The 18045-nt window shown below is 37.1% G+C and overlaps 1 protein-coding gene across 5 annotated transcripts in view; it reads left to right on the forward strand.

Moving 5' to 3' along the window:
* Window positions 1-18045, forward strand: part of LOC308686976 (uncharacterized protein) — a 176017-nt gene that overhangs the window by 126585 nt on the left and 31387 nt on the right. For 2 of the 5 annotated variants that reach the window (XM_081359126.1, XM_081359129.1), the window contains exons 1-2: window positions 7456-7735; window positions 8841-8901. In XM_081359126.1, the coding sequence (XP_081215252.1) occupies window positions 8887-8901 (15 nt within the window). In that variant the 5' untranslated portion in view covers window positions 7456-7735; window positions 8841-8886. Of the gene's footprint in view, window positions 1-7455; window positions 7736-8840; window positions 8902-18045 lie in introns of those variants that run through there. The other 3 variants (XM_081359127.1, XM_081359130.1, XM_081359128.1) reach the window with 3 other exon arrangements.

Consider the following 18045-nt stretch of genomic DNA (forward strand, 5'->3'; position numbering starts at 1 on the left):
GTTTTAACTTCCTAATGGGTCATGATACCCCCCTATTTCAGCTCAAGTCTAGCTCACAATATTTTTGAAAAATGCAACTTTAATGGGCGTGGATGGCTGTGAGAATAAGGGAGGGGAGTGTGTGTGGTGTGGCACGGCAGGGGAGAGGGGAGAGCAGTAGCACCTCAATGCAGTACACAAGATCCGGGGGGAGGAGTCGGATCTTATATAAGGGGTGGAGATTGGTAGGTTTAGGGGTGGAGATGGGTAGGTTTAGGGGTGGGTTTAGGGATCAGGGGGTGGAGATTGGTAGGTTTAGGTATGCCCCGGATTTTATGCTCTGCATTGAGGACCATCTCGGGGAGAGGGGAGAACTGTCATCATCTCCAATAATATCTGTCCATGCATATCGACTGTCACTAAAAATCAGTGGTAAAACGTGAGGAAATGCTATATTTTTTTATAGCTGGCAAAGTTAAAGTCTAATGAAATACACTGACACCTTATTTTTGTCCTTTCAAAAGTAACTGAATCCCCTGCTATATATTAGCCTACAGTACCCAAACACAAAATAAATATATTTGAAATATATTGTCAGGATATATTTTGGAATATATGCAAATATTTGAAATTGGCCCAATAAATGTATTTCATATATTTTTGTTATATTTCAGAATATATTTCAATGTATTTGGAATATATGCCACATATATTTTTGACACTTTTGGGGACCAATACAGAAAAAAATACATTGAAATATATTCTGAAATATAACAAATATAGATGAATTATAAGTATGAAATATATTTATTGGGCCAATTTCAAATGTTTGCATATTCCAAAATATATCCTGAAAATATATTTCTTTTGTGTATGGGTAATCATAATTCTATTCAAAACATATAGGGCCCTATCTTGCACCCAGCGCAATTGACTTTGTACACCGACACCTATTTTGCACACTTTTCCCTCCACAGACGCACGTCGGTAAATTAGGAAATTAACTTTTTAATGGTTCAGCGCAAAGAGGAGGCGTGTTCCAGCGCAAACATTCCCTGGTGCTATTTTGCAGTTTTAGAAAACCATACATTATTAAAGGAAAAATATTAACACACGAGGGAAATCATTGTAGTGTCCATGAAGATGTGAAAAAATAGGCATAAATCTAGCTTACACATTTACCCAAATTATTATACGCCTGTTTAACTGAAGCTAATCTGGGTGTGTTTCTCCATCCCCAATGTCACTTCTCTGTGTTTTACGGCCCTGACGAGAACGTCAGAAGCGCGTCTGCTCTTAAAGGGAATGTGAGATGTCGCTCTGATTGGTTTATTTCACGTTACGCCCAAACCACACCTATGAGTAATGAAGCTACTTTAGACCAACCCATATTAGATTTTGCAGAGATCCGCCCACAAAGTTACTTGCGTTTCAGATAGTTAAAATAGGGCTAATAATGTACATGTATAATTATAATGTCATTATAAAATATATATTTGTTAATATACACACTATAAATGCATACGCCTATATTTGAAAATAATTAATTTTCCGCTTTAAAAAAAAAGTGCCCCCTGAACCCCATAATAAAGATGGATAGTGACATAGAAATTTGGCAAATAAAACGGTCTTGCACGATGATGAATGAGAACACAATGCCCAACAGGTGGTTGGAATTTAAAAGGCTGATTTTCCCGCTTCAGGGCAGTGACGAGTTCATATGTAGTCCAGTGGTTGTCAAAACACCGTTGGCACAACCTTAAAGGAGCTGTATGTAAGATTGTGGCCAAAACTGGTACTGCAATCACTGTATCCCCTCCCCCTCCCCCCTGACTCGAGGTTGCCAGATATGTTGCAGGATCCAGCAGGAACGTAGGCTGCTATAGCTGTGGTAACTAGGGCAGAGCTGGCAACCCGGATGCTGAAACACTACTGACTTCGTGATTGGTAGATAGGTGGAGGGTGGGGCTTCAGGCCAAAACACAACATGACAACATCAACATCAGTTGAGGGCTGCAACTTCACTTTTTAAATGACAATATCCTGGCCGTACTACTGTTGTCAGTGATATAAGTATTTGAAATGAACATAATTTCTTAATGTCTAGTGACATATCAGGGCCATTTTATGATTAATTGAAATACATTTCTTACATACAGCTCCTTTAAGCAATGGCCCTGAACGGTGGTTTAATGCCTGCATTGTGACAACCATTGGTCAAGTTACTTGGAAAAAGTAATTAGTTACTGATTACTGATTACTTCTCCAAGAAAGTAATCCAGTTACTTTACTGATTACTTATTTTCAAAAGTAATTAGTTACTTTACTAGTTACTTTACTAGTTACTTTTCAAAAACATGATGCATAAAATGAATACGCTATAAAGCAATAGACCTTTCTGCTTAATTCTATTCTTTCTGCATATTCCATCATCTAAAATTGAATCAAATGTTTTATTAGTTTCAGTATTTTAACTTTATGCACATTGCATCAATGGCTCACTCATTAAGATGGTCGCCTGCCGCCTCCTACTGGCGGTTTATAAATATTATTTCTATGCACAAATAATATTTCTTATTTGTATATTCAAAAAATATTTTAAATAATCTCATTACATTATTTATTTAATGCAGTTTATTTGATTGGTAACAGCCCTTTAGCATCTTAACCCTCTACTGCACGGTGTTGCCATATGGCAACATACCCTTTTTTTGGACATTTCTTGAAATTTAAAAATAAGCATGAGCTCTGATTGGTCTTAAATTCATGGTAGAACCTGGTGGTAACTAATGATATGCTTTGATGACATCACATGACACTACACACCCTTGCACTGTCATTCTTTTCACACACTTTTGATGACTCCAGTTGCTGAAGAAGTGCTCGTGAATATGTGAAGATTTTCCTCAATTTTTCACATTTCTTCAGAATTTAAAATTACATCAAGCATCTGGGATAAGTTCTAATCTTTTTTCAATCATTGTCACATTGTTTTGATACTACTATTACCTTTTTATTCAATAAAATAGGTATGTTGCCATATGGCAACATTGTGCGGTAATGGAACAATATTTTGCCCATGCTAATGCAGAGTAGCTTTGTATGAATGACAATGTATGGATGCACTGATATAGTTGAATGGTTGTATTCTACTTATATATTTATATATATTTATAAAGTAAAATAAAAGGAATATATATATATACGCTTATTTTGTTTAGAAAATGAAGCCGTCAGTGTTCTATGGCAAGACTGAGAGGAGGGTTGAAATGTACAGGGTACAAGTGGTTATACCATCTCATGAAAGTGAGGATGAGCTAGGGATCAGTGACGAGGAGTATGAGAGGCAGGCAGAATTAGGCCTAGTAGACTTAATATGTAGTAGACTAAATGTTGTTGAAATAATCGTTTCACATTGAGTAGTTTCACTTGAACCGTTCTGAGTTTGCGTCAGATGTTTTGTAAATGTTGTTGAATTGATACTTTGAAAATTAGTTTAATATTTTGTACACAAAGCTCTTGAAAACATTTTAAATAATAAAAACAATTTAATTTCTAAAAGACAGGTCTGTAATCATCTATGAATTTCATGTCATTTTGGGAGAAAACACATCAGGTTGTTCCATTGTCGCACAATGTTGCCATATGGCAACGTACCCAAAAGTACCCCCTGAAAAATAAAAAAAAATAAAAAAATATATAAATATGTTAATTTGAGTCTATTTTATATATAAAAAAACACTGTAACATTTTTTTCCATGATTGCATAATAATGCGTGCAGTAGAGGGTTATTATTCTATTTTAATTTATTGATCAAATTTAAGAATTTTAAATTAAAGATGAAGCAAACGATTAGGGAAAAATGCCCTTTATAAAGGTTAAAATATCATAAATATGCCGATTTATATATGTTAAAGCTGACTGAACTGATGAGAATACTGATTCGGAATAAATTATATTTACAACACACACACAAATAATCACATTTTTTCCTGTTCTAACAAATGTTTTTACTCAGACAAGTGAATGACCGACCGAAGAACAAATGAAAAAGCTTAAATGTTGAGCCCTGGTATATATTTTTTATTATTATTCATTTATTTACCCATAAACCTGTCTTTAGGAAGCCAAGTTACAGTGGCAAGAATACGTTTGTGAAACCTTTGTGGGTGGTGGACAGGGTTTAAATTAAGACAGGAGTTTGGCTTAATCTAGTTGATCATGCATTTCTTTTCTTTTATTCCACAGCTGATGTGTGCAGTTTTTTATTGCTTGCATTAAAATAATTTTCTCTGGTTTTGTTTTTTAATTGCAGTCTTTTTCTTCTGCCATTCATGCTTATCAGCTCCATGCAATCTTAAAGGGGTCATATAATGCCATTTTTGTACAAGCTAATATGATTCTTTAGGGTCTAAATTAAAAGTTTGTAATATACTTTAATTAAAAATTCTCATTAGTATTGTAAGAAAACACTAATTTTACCTGGTCAAAAACAGCTCTGTTTTCAGCACGCCGTTTCAGTGCATGTGTCTTTAAATGTTAATGAGCTTTGCTCACCCCGCCTCTCTGTTCTGTGGGTACACCGTATCTAACACAATAACCACGTGTTATTCGTTATAAACGTGGGATTATGAATTATATTGAGAACGTCGTACATAGAAAACATGCCGTAATGTACCCTGAGTGTATTAGACGCATTCATTGTGAAAACTGCAGCAAGGTTTGCACATTTCGCAAAGATTAATATAAATACTAATATAAAGGTTAATAAAACATTACACTCACATCTTCTGGAGGTTCAGCAGTAACACGTTGGTACCGATCCGTTTTTTCTCGTTTGTAAAGCTGTCTGGTGTGAAATGATTCGCGTAAACATGAAAGCATGGACGATCGTGGGGAATCCCCGTGAGGGAATCCCCGCGTCAATCCTTTGGGCATATCGCTTCAAAAACAAAACTGTATAATGGCTCAGATTTAGGAACATCCAAATGACTGCTGTGTTCCTTATTACATCTAAGAACAGAACACCACAATCGCGTAGACACCATTCTACTCCAGCATATCAACAATGGCGGACTACTATGACGACGGCTGTCACAGCTTGCTCAGGGCGGGTCTTGTGTTGAAGCACGGCTGTCAATCACAATCGCGGGAGGGGCGTACGATCTTATGACGTCACAATATCGAACGGCTTGATTTCATAGATGGTCAAACATATTAGGAGATTAAAACAAAACCACTGGATGGATTTTAATCATGATAGGATGGTTGTGTACAGGCACTGCCAACAGACATTTCTGTGCAATCAACTTGTAAAAGTGCATGTACCATTATATGACCCCTTTAAGCTTTTCTTGGTTCAGCTGCACACAGTCTGAAAATGTTTTTTGGCAGTTTGCTAAAATAAAAGAGCCATTCTAAGAGCTGTTGACTTTTCTACCTTGAGAAAGAACGTTAAACGAACAACTGCATGACAAATCATGACATAAGACTGAAATCACTCACAACGTACCAATGCATCCCTCATGAACAAATATAACGTCTGATGTTTGCACGCGCATACAGTTTACCATTACGACATCGTTCATGAATTAACATGACGTATCACGACAAATGGTGCGTGTTGACGCGTCAAAATTCACGCGTTTCGTTTAAAGACTTTTGAACGCGATCGCTTGCCATAGTGTTTACCACTGACTTCGCGGCGCTCATGTGCTTGTCACTCACGAGTCACAGCTCATGTCGCGAGACAGTCTCGCAGTATAACGCAGTAACGCAGCCTGCTTACAGGAAAGTAACAGTAATCTAATTACTGTTTTTGCAATTGTAATCCCTTACTTTACTCGTTACTTGAAAAAAGTAATCGGATTACAGTAACGCGTTACTTCTAATGCGTTACTGCCCATCAGTGGTGACAACGCTGTAACAACCTTCACTACACAACGTAGTTACTGCAACCTTTTGGTCATGTTGTTAAAAACGTTGTTAGAAGGTTGGCTACGTTGTGCCAATGTTCTGTGTTTGCTGGGTATGGCTCTGATATGTATGTGTGTGTGTATGTGTGTGTGTGTGTGAATGTTTTATATCAGGCTTGATGTAATTTTACTTGATTTGTGATTTAATAACTATTTAGTTTAATTGATTCGAATACTCACATTTTCAACTATGTACACTATGTATCTCTGCTGCAAGCTAAACCACAACAGTGGCGTTTGTATTTATTTATTTTACATGTGGATTTTTTTGCTTTGATTGTAGCTGCTGTCATGAAATGGGACCCAGCTGCAACAGAGGCCCAAATAAAGTCTGCAGCCGATTATCTGAAACATGCCCCCAGGAGAGTCGGGGCTTGCTGCAATAAATGAAGCTTGTGAACCTTATAGCAGCCACATTTTGTTAATTGATATGTTATACTGTTTTAACAGCATTTTATAGATTATTTAAAGGTAAATTGTGTTAATTTATACTTTACTGTTCTGGCTGTTAAGTTTTGGTCCAGCAGAACAAAATAGTAATAAAAATATATTTTGAGATTTAAATAGTTGATTTCTTGGAGTGATCAGTTTGGTTTAGAGGAAAATGGTAAGCAGTTTATTACAATTATATTGATAAGATATAGAAATGCAAGATTAGTATATACACTACACAATTTTTGCCAATTGAGTATTCAATATTATCAATATTCTTTAAAATCTTATTTAGGTCTATGGTCTGTGTCTGCAGTTTCATGACACGACAACCATTAACAATGAGTAGGCTAACTGTGTTTTTCTGAGAACTAACACTGCCACTGTTTTGAAGTAAATATTTTTTAATGTTGGATTCTTGCAAAATGCATATGGGATTTCCATGTCAGTATGGGTCTTTAACAGCCTTTGAAACAATGTCCTGAAAAGACGTATAAAAAAACATTCATTCTGGCTCCTGTGAGGACGTCTTCTGGATGTCTTACAATTACGTCTAGTGTTCTAGATGACTTTTTGCTCGCTGGGCAATGTTACCGTCATCAAGATGGCAGTGTTTTCACTCTCACAATCTGAGGCTTCGAATCTTTTCCCGAAACAATCAGAGAAAAGCTTCAAAGATTTAAGAGGCTTCAGTTCTCCATCCCTAATCAATAGTTTAGGCCCTTTTGCAAATGTTTCGAGAGCGTTTACTCTTGTTTTTGTATTTTTTAAATTGTTTTTAATATTATTATTATTTTTATAATCTAGTTGAAATCTGGTTTATCTTAGTCTATGGGTTTGTATGGATGTTTTATTGTAATCAGTAAAATCAGTGTCCTTCAGTGAACCTGCAATGATGCTGAAAAAGTTAATAACGGCTGTAACTGTTCACTCATTTTGAGTCTGGTTTAAAACATTAACTGTATATCTGTAATGTTTTCGTGTGCGGAAAAAAAACGCCAATAGGCTACATCTTGAAACATCATTTGCATGTGTATTTTGTTCTTCCGGCTGTTTGATCTGTTCTTCCTCTTTTGAGGCGGGACTCAGAGAGAAGAAAGAAGAAGAAGAATGGCGGAGCATTGAAAGTTTGATGTTGTTCATTTTGGCTGATTTTTAACGATTTAGACCTTGTTTGCCTGTTATTTATGTTACGAAAATGGTTTAAACTAAACAGAATATATTAGTTCCGTACGTATAATTTAGTTTCTATCGTCGCGCTTTAAAACTCTTCAAGCTCGAGCTTCGTCAGTTTCAATTTTCATGAGGACGCAAAATACAGAAGAGCTTCGATCAAGACTGCAACCAGGTTTGTCTAGTATGATGGGTTACTAGTGTACAGTTTGCAATAACTGATTGAATTTGCGAGGATTAAGTAATGACGCACCGTAAACCTGACAAAAACGAAACCGAAAGGGACATTTGATATAGGCCTATTAGACTTTGTTTGGAATAGAAATAAGCGTAAGCTCGTGATTCGGCTATATGATTAGTGTCTTCAGTATATATATAATTTTTACTCAAAATGAGCCCTTTGTAGAGAAACTTGAAACTATATTTTACTGATATTACTGACCCGTTTCCACAGAGATGTTTGATTGGTCTGTTGAGGCTAAAGTGTGTCTTTATATGGCCATGTGCAATTATTATTTTTTTGCCTTCAATATCGTAACTTTTCAAGAAACAAATGAAAATATAAATACACGGTGAATAATATGTCGTTGAAACCAGAGAAAAAATAACTCAGTCACGTGTGTTGTATTTGAGTTACTTCCTGTGTTTTTACAACTGAGGTGGTGTTTTGGATTGGAAGAACACAGAAACGTATTGTTAACTTGTTTTTTGTAGTCCAGTGACATTTAATAAAGTATTGTTTAAAACCAATAAGAGCTTCTGTAGACGTCTGACAGAGATACAGTCTATCTGGTTAATAACAAGTGAAAAGCGCAGTGAATGCAGCATTTGAAAAAGACAAGAGGTATGAAGTGATTGGCTGCCAAAAAACACCCTTCAATCTTTAAGGTTTTAAAAATTCATATTTTATTCATTTGTTTTCATTTATTGTATTATTTATTTTAGAGCTTTTATAGGAGACCATTTAAAATACATCTTATTTTGTCATAAACACAAAATACCTTCAACAGTTTTGTTTTATAACACACATCTTTTTACTGTGTGTGTGTGTGTGTGTATATATATATATATATATATATATATATATATATATATATATAGATATATATATAGATAGATAGATAGATAGATAGATAAACAGATAGACACACACACACACACAGAGAGAGAGAGGGAGAGACCTATAATTATATTATATATCAAATTGTTTAAATACAAAAATTGGGGGAAAAAAATCTGAGTAATGAGTGTTTATTTGTAATTAATTATTTTGTGTTTAGCAGATAACTGAAGAGTTGTGGAGGTCTTCTGTGAGGAGGAAACAAGATGGAAGAAAACCCTGTGAGTTAAAGCTTATGTTCATTAAATGGGGGGGGTACAATGGTGTTTCATGTATTCAGAGTTGTTTACAGTGTTAAAGAGATGGATTCTCATGCTTAACATGGCCAAAGTTTTTAAAAAAAATTTTGGACGAATAACGGAGAATTTCTGTGCCGAAAATCTTACTTCCGGGTTATTACAAGTTTCGGCTGGTTTTTTTCCGACCGTGGATCTAATGACGTAGACCAGAGTTGAACTCCTTATATGAGCATTTCTCCCGGAAAAGCGCGCCCGCGCACACGTCGACCAGAGGAGAGCGAGACCGCGCACATCAACGCGCTTCAACAGGAAATCATCGGCAGCGCTGCATAGTGTCTCCAAAGTGTGTTTTTGGATGTGAGGGAAAGCTTCCCAAAGAACCCAGCGTTAGGAACAGTGGATGCAGATTGTTGTGTAGACTGTTTGTTCCCTGCATTTCGACGATGAATGTTTTATAAATGGATTCTCTCTATGGCTCTGGCTTCGCCCACACGGCCCGCCTCCAGGCGCTCGGGTTTTTCCGGAAAGACTCGGTACAGCCTATCTTACTTTTATAAATATAATAAAACTAAAGACTTTTTGGAGATATGAAGGATGCTATACTACTCTATAGGTACTCAAGATTAACAGGAGATTGAGTGAAAATGAGCATTTCACCCCCCCTTTAACCTTATTTGAAGACGTAAAACTATTAACCTGCAATAGTTTAATTTTAATACATTTGATGTATGATGATTTGATAGATCTGTTATTGAATTTGTAATCAATTGTAAGTTCTGTAACAAGTATGGCACCGTATACCAAAATATTTGTTGTTGATATATATATATTTTTTTTTGCCTTTGTGCAAAATGGAAATGCTATTTTAAAGGGGCTATATGCAACTGTTTCCCCAAAATAAACGTAACAATAGCCTTTTTATTTGACCATGTATGACTCAAACATCTCCTGATGAGCATACTGACACCTTGTCAGCTCACAGTGGGTGCACCTATAAGCCTGTATCCTATTTTTCCTATTTTCTGTCGGGTCGGATTTTTCGCGCGCTGTCTGCGGATGTGACGTCAAGCGCGTTCATGTTAAACGTTTCAGATCATTCTGCCACCACCACTAGTCAGCAAACAAACTTAGTTTCTCAAACAATATACTGTATGTATTTGACTGTTCTTCTTACCTCTGTAAACATAATGTTGACCTCTTTGCAGCGGATGACTTGTGAAGTGTGCACGTACGAGAGCGAGCAGAAAGGAAGAGCAGTTCCGTTTTTTGGCCACAGGTGTCAGTCGCGAGTTTAAATTTCAGAAAAAAGCATATAGCCCCTTTAAATACTATACAATTAAAAAGGTTGACAGATGAGAATATAAATGTAAAAGTAAACACATCTTAAAGGGTTAGTTCACCCCAAAATTAAAATGATCCCATGATTTACTCACCCTCAAGCCACCCTAGATGTATATGACTTTCTTCTTTCAGCCAAACATAATCAGAGTTATATAAAATAATATCCTGCTCTTCAAAGCTTTATAATGGCAGTGAATGGTCCCTTAGGTTTTGAAGCCCCAAAAAGTGCATCCATCATCATAAAAGTAATCCATACAACTCCAATAAAGCGAATGTAATGTTACGTGACATTGTTTACAAGCTGTTTTATTTCTGCGGATGAAACACTGATTGAGCGATTACTCCAGATACTTTTCAGTAAGTTGTTCTGAATCTTTCAACCTTCTGATGTTCATTCATGTTTATCCTGTAAATGATAGTGAAGTGAAAGAGATTATAGCGTTATATCACGCTTGATTCACTCATCTCAGTGTCAATCCCTTATCAAAAGAGTTACATTATTAACAGACTTTAATGTGACTTAACCACCACTGTGAAACTACAGCAAGAGTTCCAACAACACTTCTTTATAATGATGGATTTTTAAGCGTCATGCACAAAAATTAAACAACATCCTTTAGAGTCACACACAAACATAAAAAAATCAGCATTTCAATCTCAACAATGGTGAAAAAACAGCTACAGAAGTCACAGCAAAAATACAAGCAAATAAAATACTGTAGAGCATTTTGCTAAAACTTTGTTTTACAATTGCAAACTGAGTGTAAAGCGTATAATGTGCTTCATGGGCGGCGCTAGGGAGGGGCTAGCAGGAGCTTCAGCACCCCCAAGAAAGACCAAAGCACCCCCATAGCACACCCCATTAATTTCTGGAAGCATATATATATATATATATATATATATATATATATATATATATATATATATATATATTGCGCAGCTCCCCCTTGTCAATGATCTAGCACCCCCTCAGCACATGCGTTAAAAATGATCTGCCGCCGCCCCTGATGTACTTGTAGTTTTGCAGACTTGGTCTGAAGATTCGGCACATGAGTGAATGCTTTAACTGAGTGAGCCTCAAGTTACACTTTTACTGTGCAAGCAATTAAAAAAAATAGCCAGAGAAAAACCCAGACAATTTCCAGTAAATTTAGATTTGTTCTGCAAGTAGTCTGGCAAAGAACTCATTCAAGCCCATTTCTAATCCGTCGAAATTGCGGCACCAATCAGAAATGTTGGGGCGGGCTTTACACAATGACGATCGCTCCGATTGGTTAAATGCCTATTCAATTGCGCACAAAGGCATTTGAGCGACGTCCGTTGGTGAAGCCACCAACTTTTAAATGCATTATTATATTCAAATTGCAAACAAATGAGGACAGTCTCCATGAAAGACCCACTGGCAGATGAACGTGCGACTACATTTCTCTGAAACAGTAGGAAATGAAATTAGATTTAATAGAGGATTTTAACTGTGACACGATGATTGACAGGGCAGTTTACATGACAGGATGCATGCGACAGATCCGTCCGATAAAGATGACGAAGTAGTATGTCCCAAAGTTTGCCTATTTTTTTGCTACACATTCAAAAGTAAATACATTTTCTTCACAAAAAGAGTACATACTTTTATGGCGTAGTGAAACTTAAGGCCAATTTATACTTCTGCGTCGGGTGCGCGTAGAAGGTACGGCGTAGCATACGCATTGACGTGTACCATACGTCGTACCCTTCGCCGTACCTTGACGCGCACCTCCTCAAAAATGTAACTACGCGTCGAGGCGACGCGGACCGCAAGATCTGTGATTGGTCGGCTGGATAGCATCGCGTTTCCTCCTACGCATTTCCGGAATGATCTTCTGCATTCTGCAGCGCCCGCCCGCCATTTTTAAATTCCGAAGATCAGCGAAGAGCCATGGAAATACTAGACCAAGTGACCGAGAGATTGCTTGAAGAAGTGCGGAAATACAGCCATCTGTATGACTCCTTCAGTCGCCATTGCTCGTAGAATCCTAAACTCAAAATAGCCGCGAGGAATGTAAACACAGTGGAACTGGAACATTAAAACCCACCCGCGCCAACTAGCGTTTCGGCGGTGTAACTGCAGAGCAACACAGACATTCGCAGAAGTATAAATGCTCACGACGGCGTCGCCTACGTGCGTAGCCTACGACGTACACTACGGCGTACACTCGACGCAGAAGTATAAATTGGCCTTTAGGCGAATTGGGATTAGGGGTGGGAGATATTGACAAAAATCAATATCTCGATTTTTTTTTCCAATATCTCGATATCGATATTCAGACGATATTTTTGCCATCCTTCAAAGAAATGTGTGCAAACTGGCAAAGAAGGTCCAGTTGGTCTTTTGACTTGCTGCATTTGACCTATTATTGTAGGCTTTAGAAAAAACAATAAAGGAGCTAACTAAGAATCTGAGGTAGCCCCTACTTTTTCCACTTAAAAAAACAACAACAAAAAAAACAAAAGGAACTAGGCACCTCTGGCAACAGTGATTATTAAATCAAACAACTATATTGTTGATGATAAATTGAAAGTAAAAAAAAATTTTTTTTCAAAATGCTATAAATCCATCCATTTTTTTCACCAAAACGCTATAAATCCTTTTTTTTTTTTTTTTTCAAAAAATTGATGGTTTGTCTTTTTAAAAAAGTCTTTTGTCTTTTATTTTTCGTGTTCGCATTTATGAGGAAAAAACAATATTACATGACAGTTCTCCATTATGGACGCGAGTGCTCTGAAAGTGGCACTAAAAGACTTTCAAAGTTTCACAGAGACCTCAAAACAGAAAGCACTACGCCTTTCTTTAAAACGAATTTCGTTTTGTATTAATTGTATCTTAATTTTTTATACATTTTTCATTAACACATTTCCTGGATTTAATACATAAAAAGTAAATATAGGCTAGCAATCACAACATAAGGTGCTTGAACTGGAGATCATCATGAACCGGACCGTAGCCTACTCGCCTCACAGGCCTAACAAATGTGAAATATATTTACAGAAAGCTGGTTCTAAACAAAACCATCCAAAAATAAAAGAAACTATGTAGCCTAATAAATGTGCATTTCTCCGGTGCGTTCACTAGCCTACTGCGAAGATCGCGAGTCAATAGCCTATCGTCAACTTCATCTTTGCCAGAAGTTAATAAACAATTAAAATGTCTTATTGCAATAGTTTACATATTCATAATCATTACTTTTGCTGGTTCTTTGAGGCAGCTTTTTAGGTTTATGGCGTTTTGGAAAAGAGCTCTTCACGTACAAACACCGTTTCACCAAGGCACAGCAGCCCTTCAGCACATAAGAACAAAAAGAGAAAAAGCACGGACTTACTAATTACAAAACTTTGATGTGGTTGAACAGCTGAAACAGTCACAAATTCCTCTGCAACTCAAACCTTCTCAGTACGAGTTATGAAGGAAGAGAACATTACAGTTTTCAGCGCGTCCTCCTTTGATTGCTGTGTTGTGACTGAAAAAGTGCATGCAGGAGCACATGCGCAAAACGTAGGTTTGTAAAATGTCCTTTTGTAAAATGACATATGATAAAATAAAAATAATTCATATATCATTTTACAAAACGGTTTTGCAGCTTCTGCACGCACTATTTGGAATTTACGTATGAATGTGTGTTTTTGACGACATGGGACCATGGGCTGGGCCACTCGGAGGTTGCTTCCAGGAATAGTACTGCCCTACAGTATTAAAAATCGCTACATATAATTGTTTAGAAGGTTATAGTGTGCGTTATTTTTCTCTTTAACTTATTTCAGCTCTTTTCATGTTTGGGGGGTCGGATTGTACAAATTATGAAATATTCGATATCCCAATTTTGCATATCGGATATTGGATATTTTGGTCTAAATGAAATATCGCCCACCTCTAATTGGGATGCAGCTAGTGCTGGCGGGTTGACCAAAAATTGATATCACGTTTTTTTTCAAAATTGTGCCGGTTTATGGTTTATGACGGGTTTTTTTTTCATGCATATACAGGTGTTCAATTCATTTTCTACTGGTTGAGAGAGGAATTACTGCAGTAAACTGACTTGGGATGGTCTACTTTACTGTCATTAGTGAATATTGTAGAATAATTCCACACTAGTAATACAGGTTTGCATGGCCCCAGAAAATTATGCTGTTGTTTGCAAATAAGAGCCATTCATGATTCTAATGAAGTGAGGAATCAGAATGCAAAGACAATTGCAGTCAAAATACAGAACTTTTATTTTTATATTTTATTTTGAACAACACAATTAGAACAACTTGGAATACTTTTGCTAGTTCAAGTACAAGCCCAGGAACATTGCATGTATTCAAGTAAATATAAAAAGAAAACTTGTCTTGCATTGCTTTTGAGGTCTATAAAAACAAAATTATGTATCGTTTGCTTTTTCTGTCGTAGTAAGTCCCTTTAGCAAACGCGTCTTTAAGTGACATTTGGCTCGACTTTTCATTAGCTTTCCCCGTGTTACCTGCTGATGTGGAGGGCGCTGAGTCCGCGGCTGACTTTAATTTAATACATTCTTGATATTCCAAGACGTGTTTGCGGCTAAGGTGCTGGAGCAAATTGCTCGTGTTGCCGCCTTTGGCGAGAATTTTAGCCCGACAGCACTTACATAAAATGGTTGGTTGGTCGACGTTGGATTTTTGGAAACCAAAAAACCTCCAAACAATAGACCCGGCTCCCCTTTTTGGCACAAGTTCTTCTATGTCATAATTCTGACAGCAGCATCCATCGTCCCTGTAACGTAACAGAGCACTGCTGTTTGTTTACCCTCACTCGTCGCTGCTTAGAAGTGCAACATTGTAAAGGGTCCGTCTGAAAGAGTCGCGCGGCGCAGCGTAACGTTCATTCCGAACGTTGTGTAATTTAATACACCGGTATGGCGGTTTATTAAAAATCAATATCGTAACGAAAATATAAACCGGTTTTCGGTTTGAACCGGTTTACCGCCCAGCACTAGATGCAGCATATGGCTTTACACATGATGACGATCGCTCTGATAGGTGTAGGTCTATCCAGGGTTATTATAGTTTTGCATTTTTCATTAGTTTTTATTTTTATTTCGTTTTGACTTTTTGTTTTCAAATTCAGTTTAGTTTTAATTAGTTTTTAAAGTGGGTTTGCTAGTTTAGTTTAGTTTTTATTTTTTGAAAATGCTTAGTTTTAGTTTATTTTTTATTAGTTTTAGTGTTAGTTTTAGTCTTTTTTGTAATTTGGGTTATTTGTCAGGGGCAAGATTAAAAAAAGTCAGAAAAGGTATTGTGTAATAATAAAAACATAATACAATTTTAGAAAAAAATTCACACCCCACTGAAATTCCTTTACCTCTTACAAAATCCACACGCTGTACCAAAAATCTACACATCTTCTATACAGAATTCACACCCTATACAAATACCACAGCAGTACCACAGCAGTACAATATCCACACCCTATACTAAATTTACACTATGGGGAGAGGGGGGTGATTTGTGCCAGGGGGGAAGTAGTTCCACCCCTTGTTTCTGGAAAACCATAGAAGAAATTGGTCATGTGACCAACACAATTTTGAAAAGCAATCACTTTTACTCATCCTCCAAAGAAGAGAGACACATGGCATGAGAGTTAAGCAATTTCTATTGCTAATTTAAATTTGTATGATTAAGGTTTTTTGATTGTAGTGTCTGAACAATTATAGACAAGTTTGAAAACATTTCACACGTTTTAGTGCTTTAGTAGGCTACACAATGAGTCTATACAGTTAGCATGACGTTAGCTCTTAACTGCTGGATCATGCTAGTTTATCAAACTTGTGGGTCTGGGGTGATTTGTGCCAAAGGGCCTGGGTTAAGTTGTGCCAGATCCAGACCACCTAGACCTACATTCTCACAGGGGATAATCTTGAGAAGTGAAGAGATGGGCATGCCTCATCATTGTTTGACTTAGGCCTGCCTGCTATTTGTTTAATTTAGCAAACACTGATTTCAGTTTTGAGTTTGCACTATGTTATTAAAGAGAAGTTTTATTCCGTTTCTAAGTGGCCTATGTCACAATAGTATGTTTAGAAATTAGCCTAGTCACTTTATTCTTATATGTTACATAATTGACAGACAGCGCTATGTCAACAGGCATCTACTGCCAAAGCCTTTTTGCCTGAAATGAGTCACAAATATCATATATTGTGTTGCTATGGTGCTTTAAATGGTTGCTAGGGCGTAGCTTGATGCTCACAATGATCCTGAGAGACTGATTAGTCGTCTGAGTAGAATAAGCCCACCCCCTTGTCTCTATGACACTGTGATCCAGAGTTATGTTCAATACAAAATCCCTATGCAATTGACCATAGTAGGAAAAACGCATGCTATGGTATTCCAGGGTGACAATAAATCTAAATAAACCTTAAATGAGTAATTTTGTATTGAATTTGTCTTGCTTTCATATAGCATTACAGTTCATAACATTAAAATGTTCTGTTTTACTTCAGAAATCACTGGCACAATTTACCCCAATGTATTCCCCTAAAGGCACAACTTCCCCCGCACTAGGGGCAAGTTGTGCCATGAGACCACTTTTTCCCCAAAAGCTATATTTCTGAAACATTTTATTTCAGATCCAAAGTTGTTGTTCTCAGGGATGTACCACATCCTGAAATATATGTACATCCTTAAGTTGAAGGGATTACTGCCATGGCCTCACTTTAAAGTCACTTTGAGTAAAAACTGGCACAACTCACCCCACTTTCCCTACAGTCAATAGCCTACTCATCTGGATTGAAGCAGCAAACATTAAGTGTAAAAGTAAAAAAATGACATAACATTATTTAATATTTGAATCAAAGCTTATATAGTGTTTTGACATCGACAACCACAACCAAAAAGTGCATTTTACCTCAAACTTGCGACTAGTTAACTTTCTAAAAAAGGCGCAATCGCTTCTCGGGTCGACATTAACACACTGACAAAATTATATTCAGAATTTAAAATATTTTGATACCACTTTTTAATGTGTGATTGTAAGGTGTTCACGAGATAGAGATACTAACCTTTAGCGAATTTGCTTTCAACGTCGAACGAACACACGTTCTCATGGAGACTCGGTGTGCACGGAGGGGAGGGGCTGTGTGTGTGTGTGTGTGTGTGTGTGTGTGTGTGTGTGTGTGTGTGCGCGCGCGCGCATGTGATAGACGCATGATTGACAGAAACGGAGGGAGAGCAGGGAAAGGAAATGCAGCTGAACGAATACGCTGCGTGTTTTAAATAGCGTTAAAAAAATGAAAGACCTTGACAAAGACGAAAACTAAGGACATTTACTCTATAATTTTATTTTATTTTAGTTAGTTTTGCCAAACACACATTACAGTTTTAGTTAGTTATCGTTTTTTTGTAATGCCTCGTTTTTATTTTTATTTCAGTTAACGACAATGTTTTTTCCCACCTAGTTTTCGTTTTTTCGTTAGTTTTCGTTAACGATTATAACCTTGGGTCTATCCAATAGGCTATGTGCACAAGCGTCGCGACGAACTTCCGCTATTGTCAGCTGTCGGCATATCAGTTTCCGGTTTACGGCCGCTTCATAGGCATCCGCTGTAAACAAACAAGATGAGTGCTGCTGTTGTACGAAATAAAGAGATATTATGTGCGTGACACATCTAAGTTTCTAAGAACTGCAGGTGGATCTTACGGCCGTTTCCCACATACTCCGTGTGCAGTGTGTGTGTGTGTGTGTGTGTGCGGTGCAGGAGCAGCACGCGCTATTCACCTTATTCCGCCCCGCCCACT

This window comes from Scardinius erythrophthalmus (assembly GCF_964197995.2).
Source record: "Scardinius erythrophthalmus genome assembly, chromosome: 2".
Taxonomy (NCBI): Eukaryota; Metazoa; Chordata; class Actinopteri; order Cypriniformes; family Leuciscidae; genus Scardinius; species Scardinius erythrophthalmus.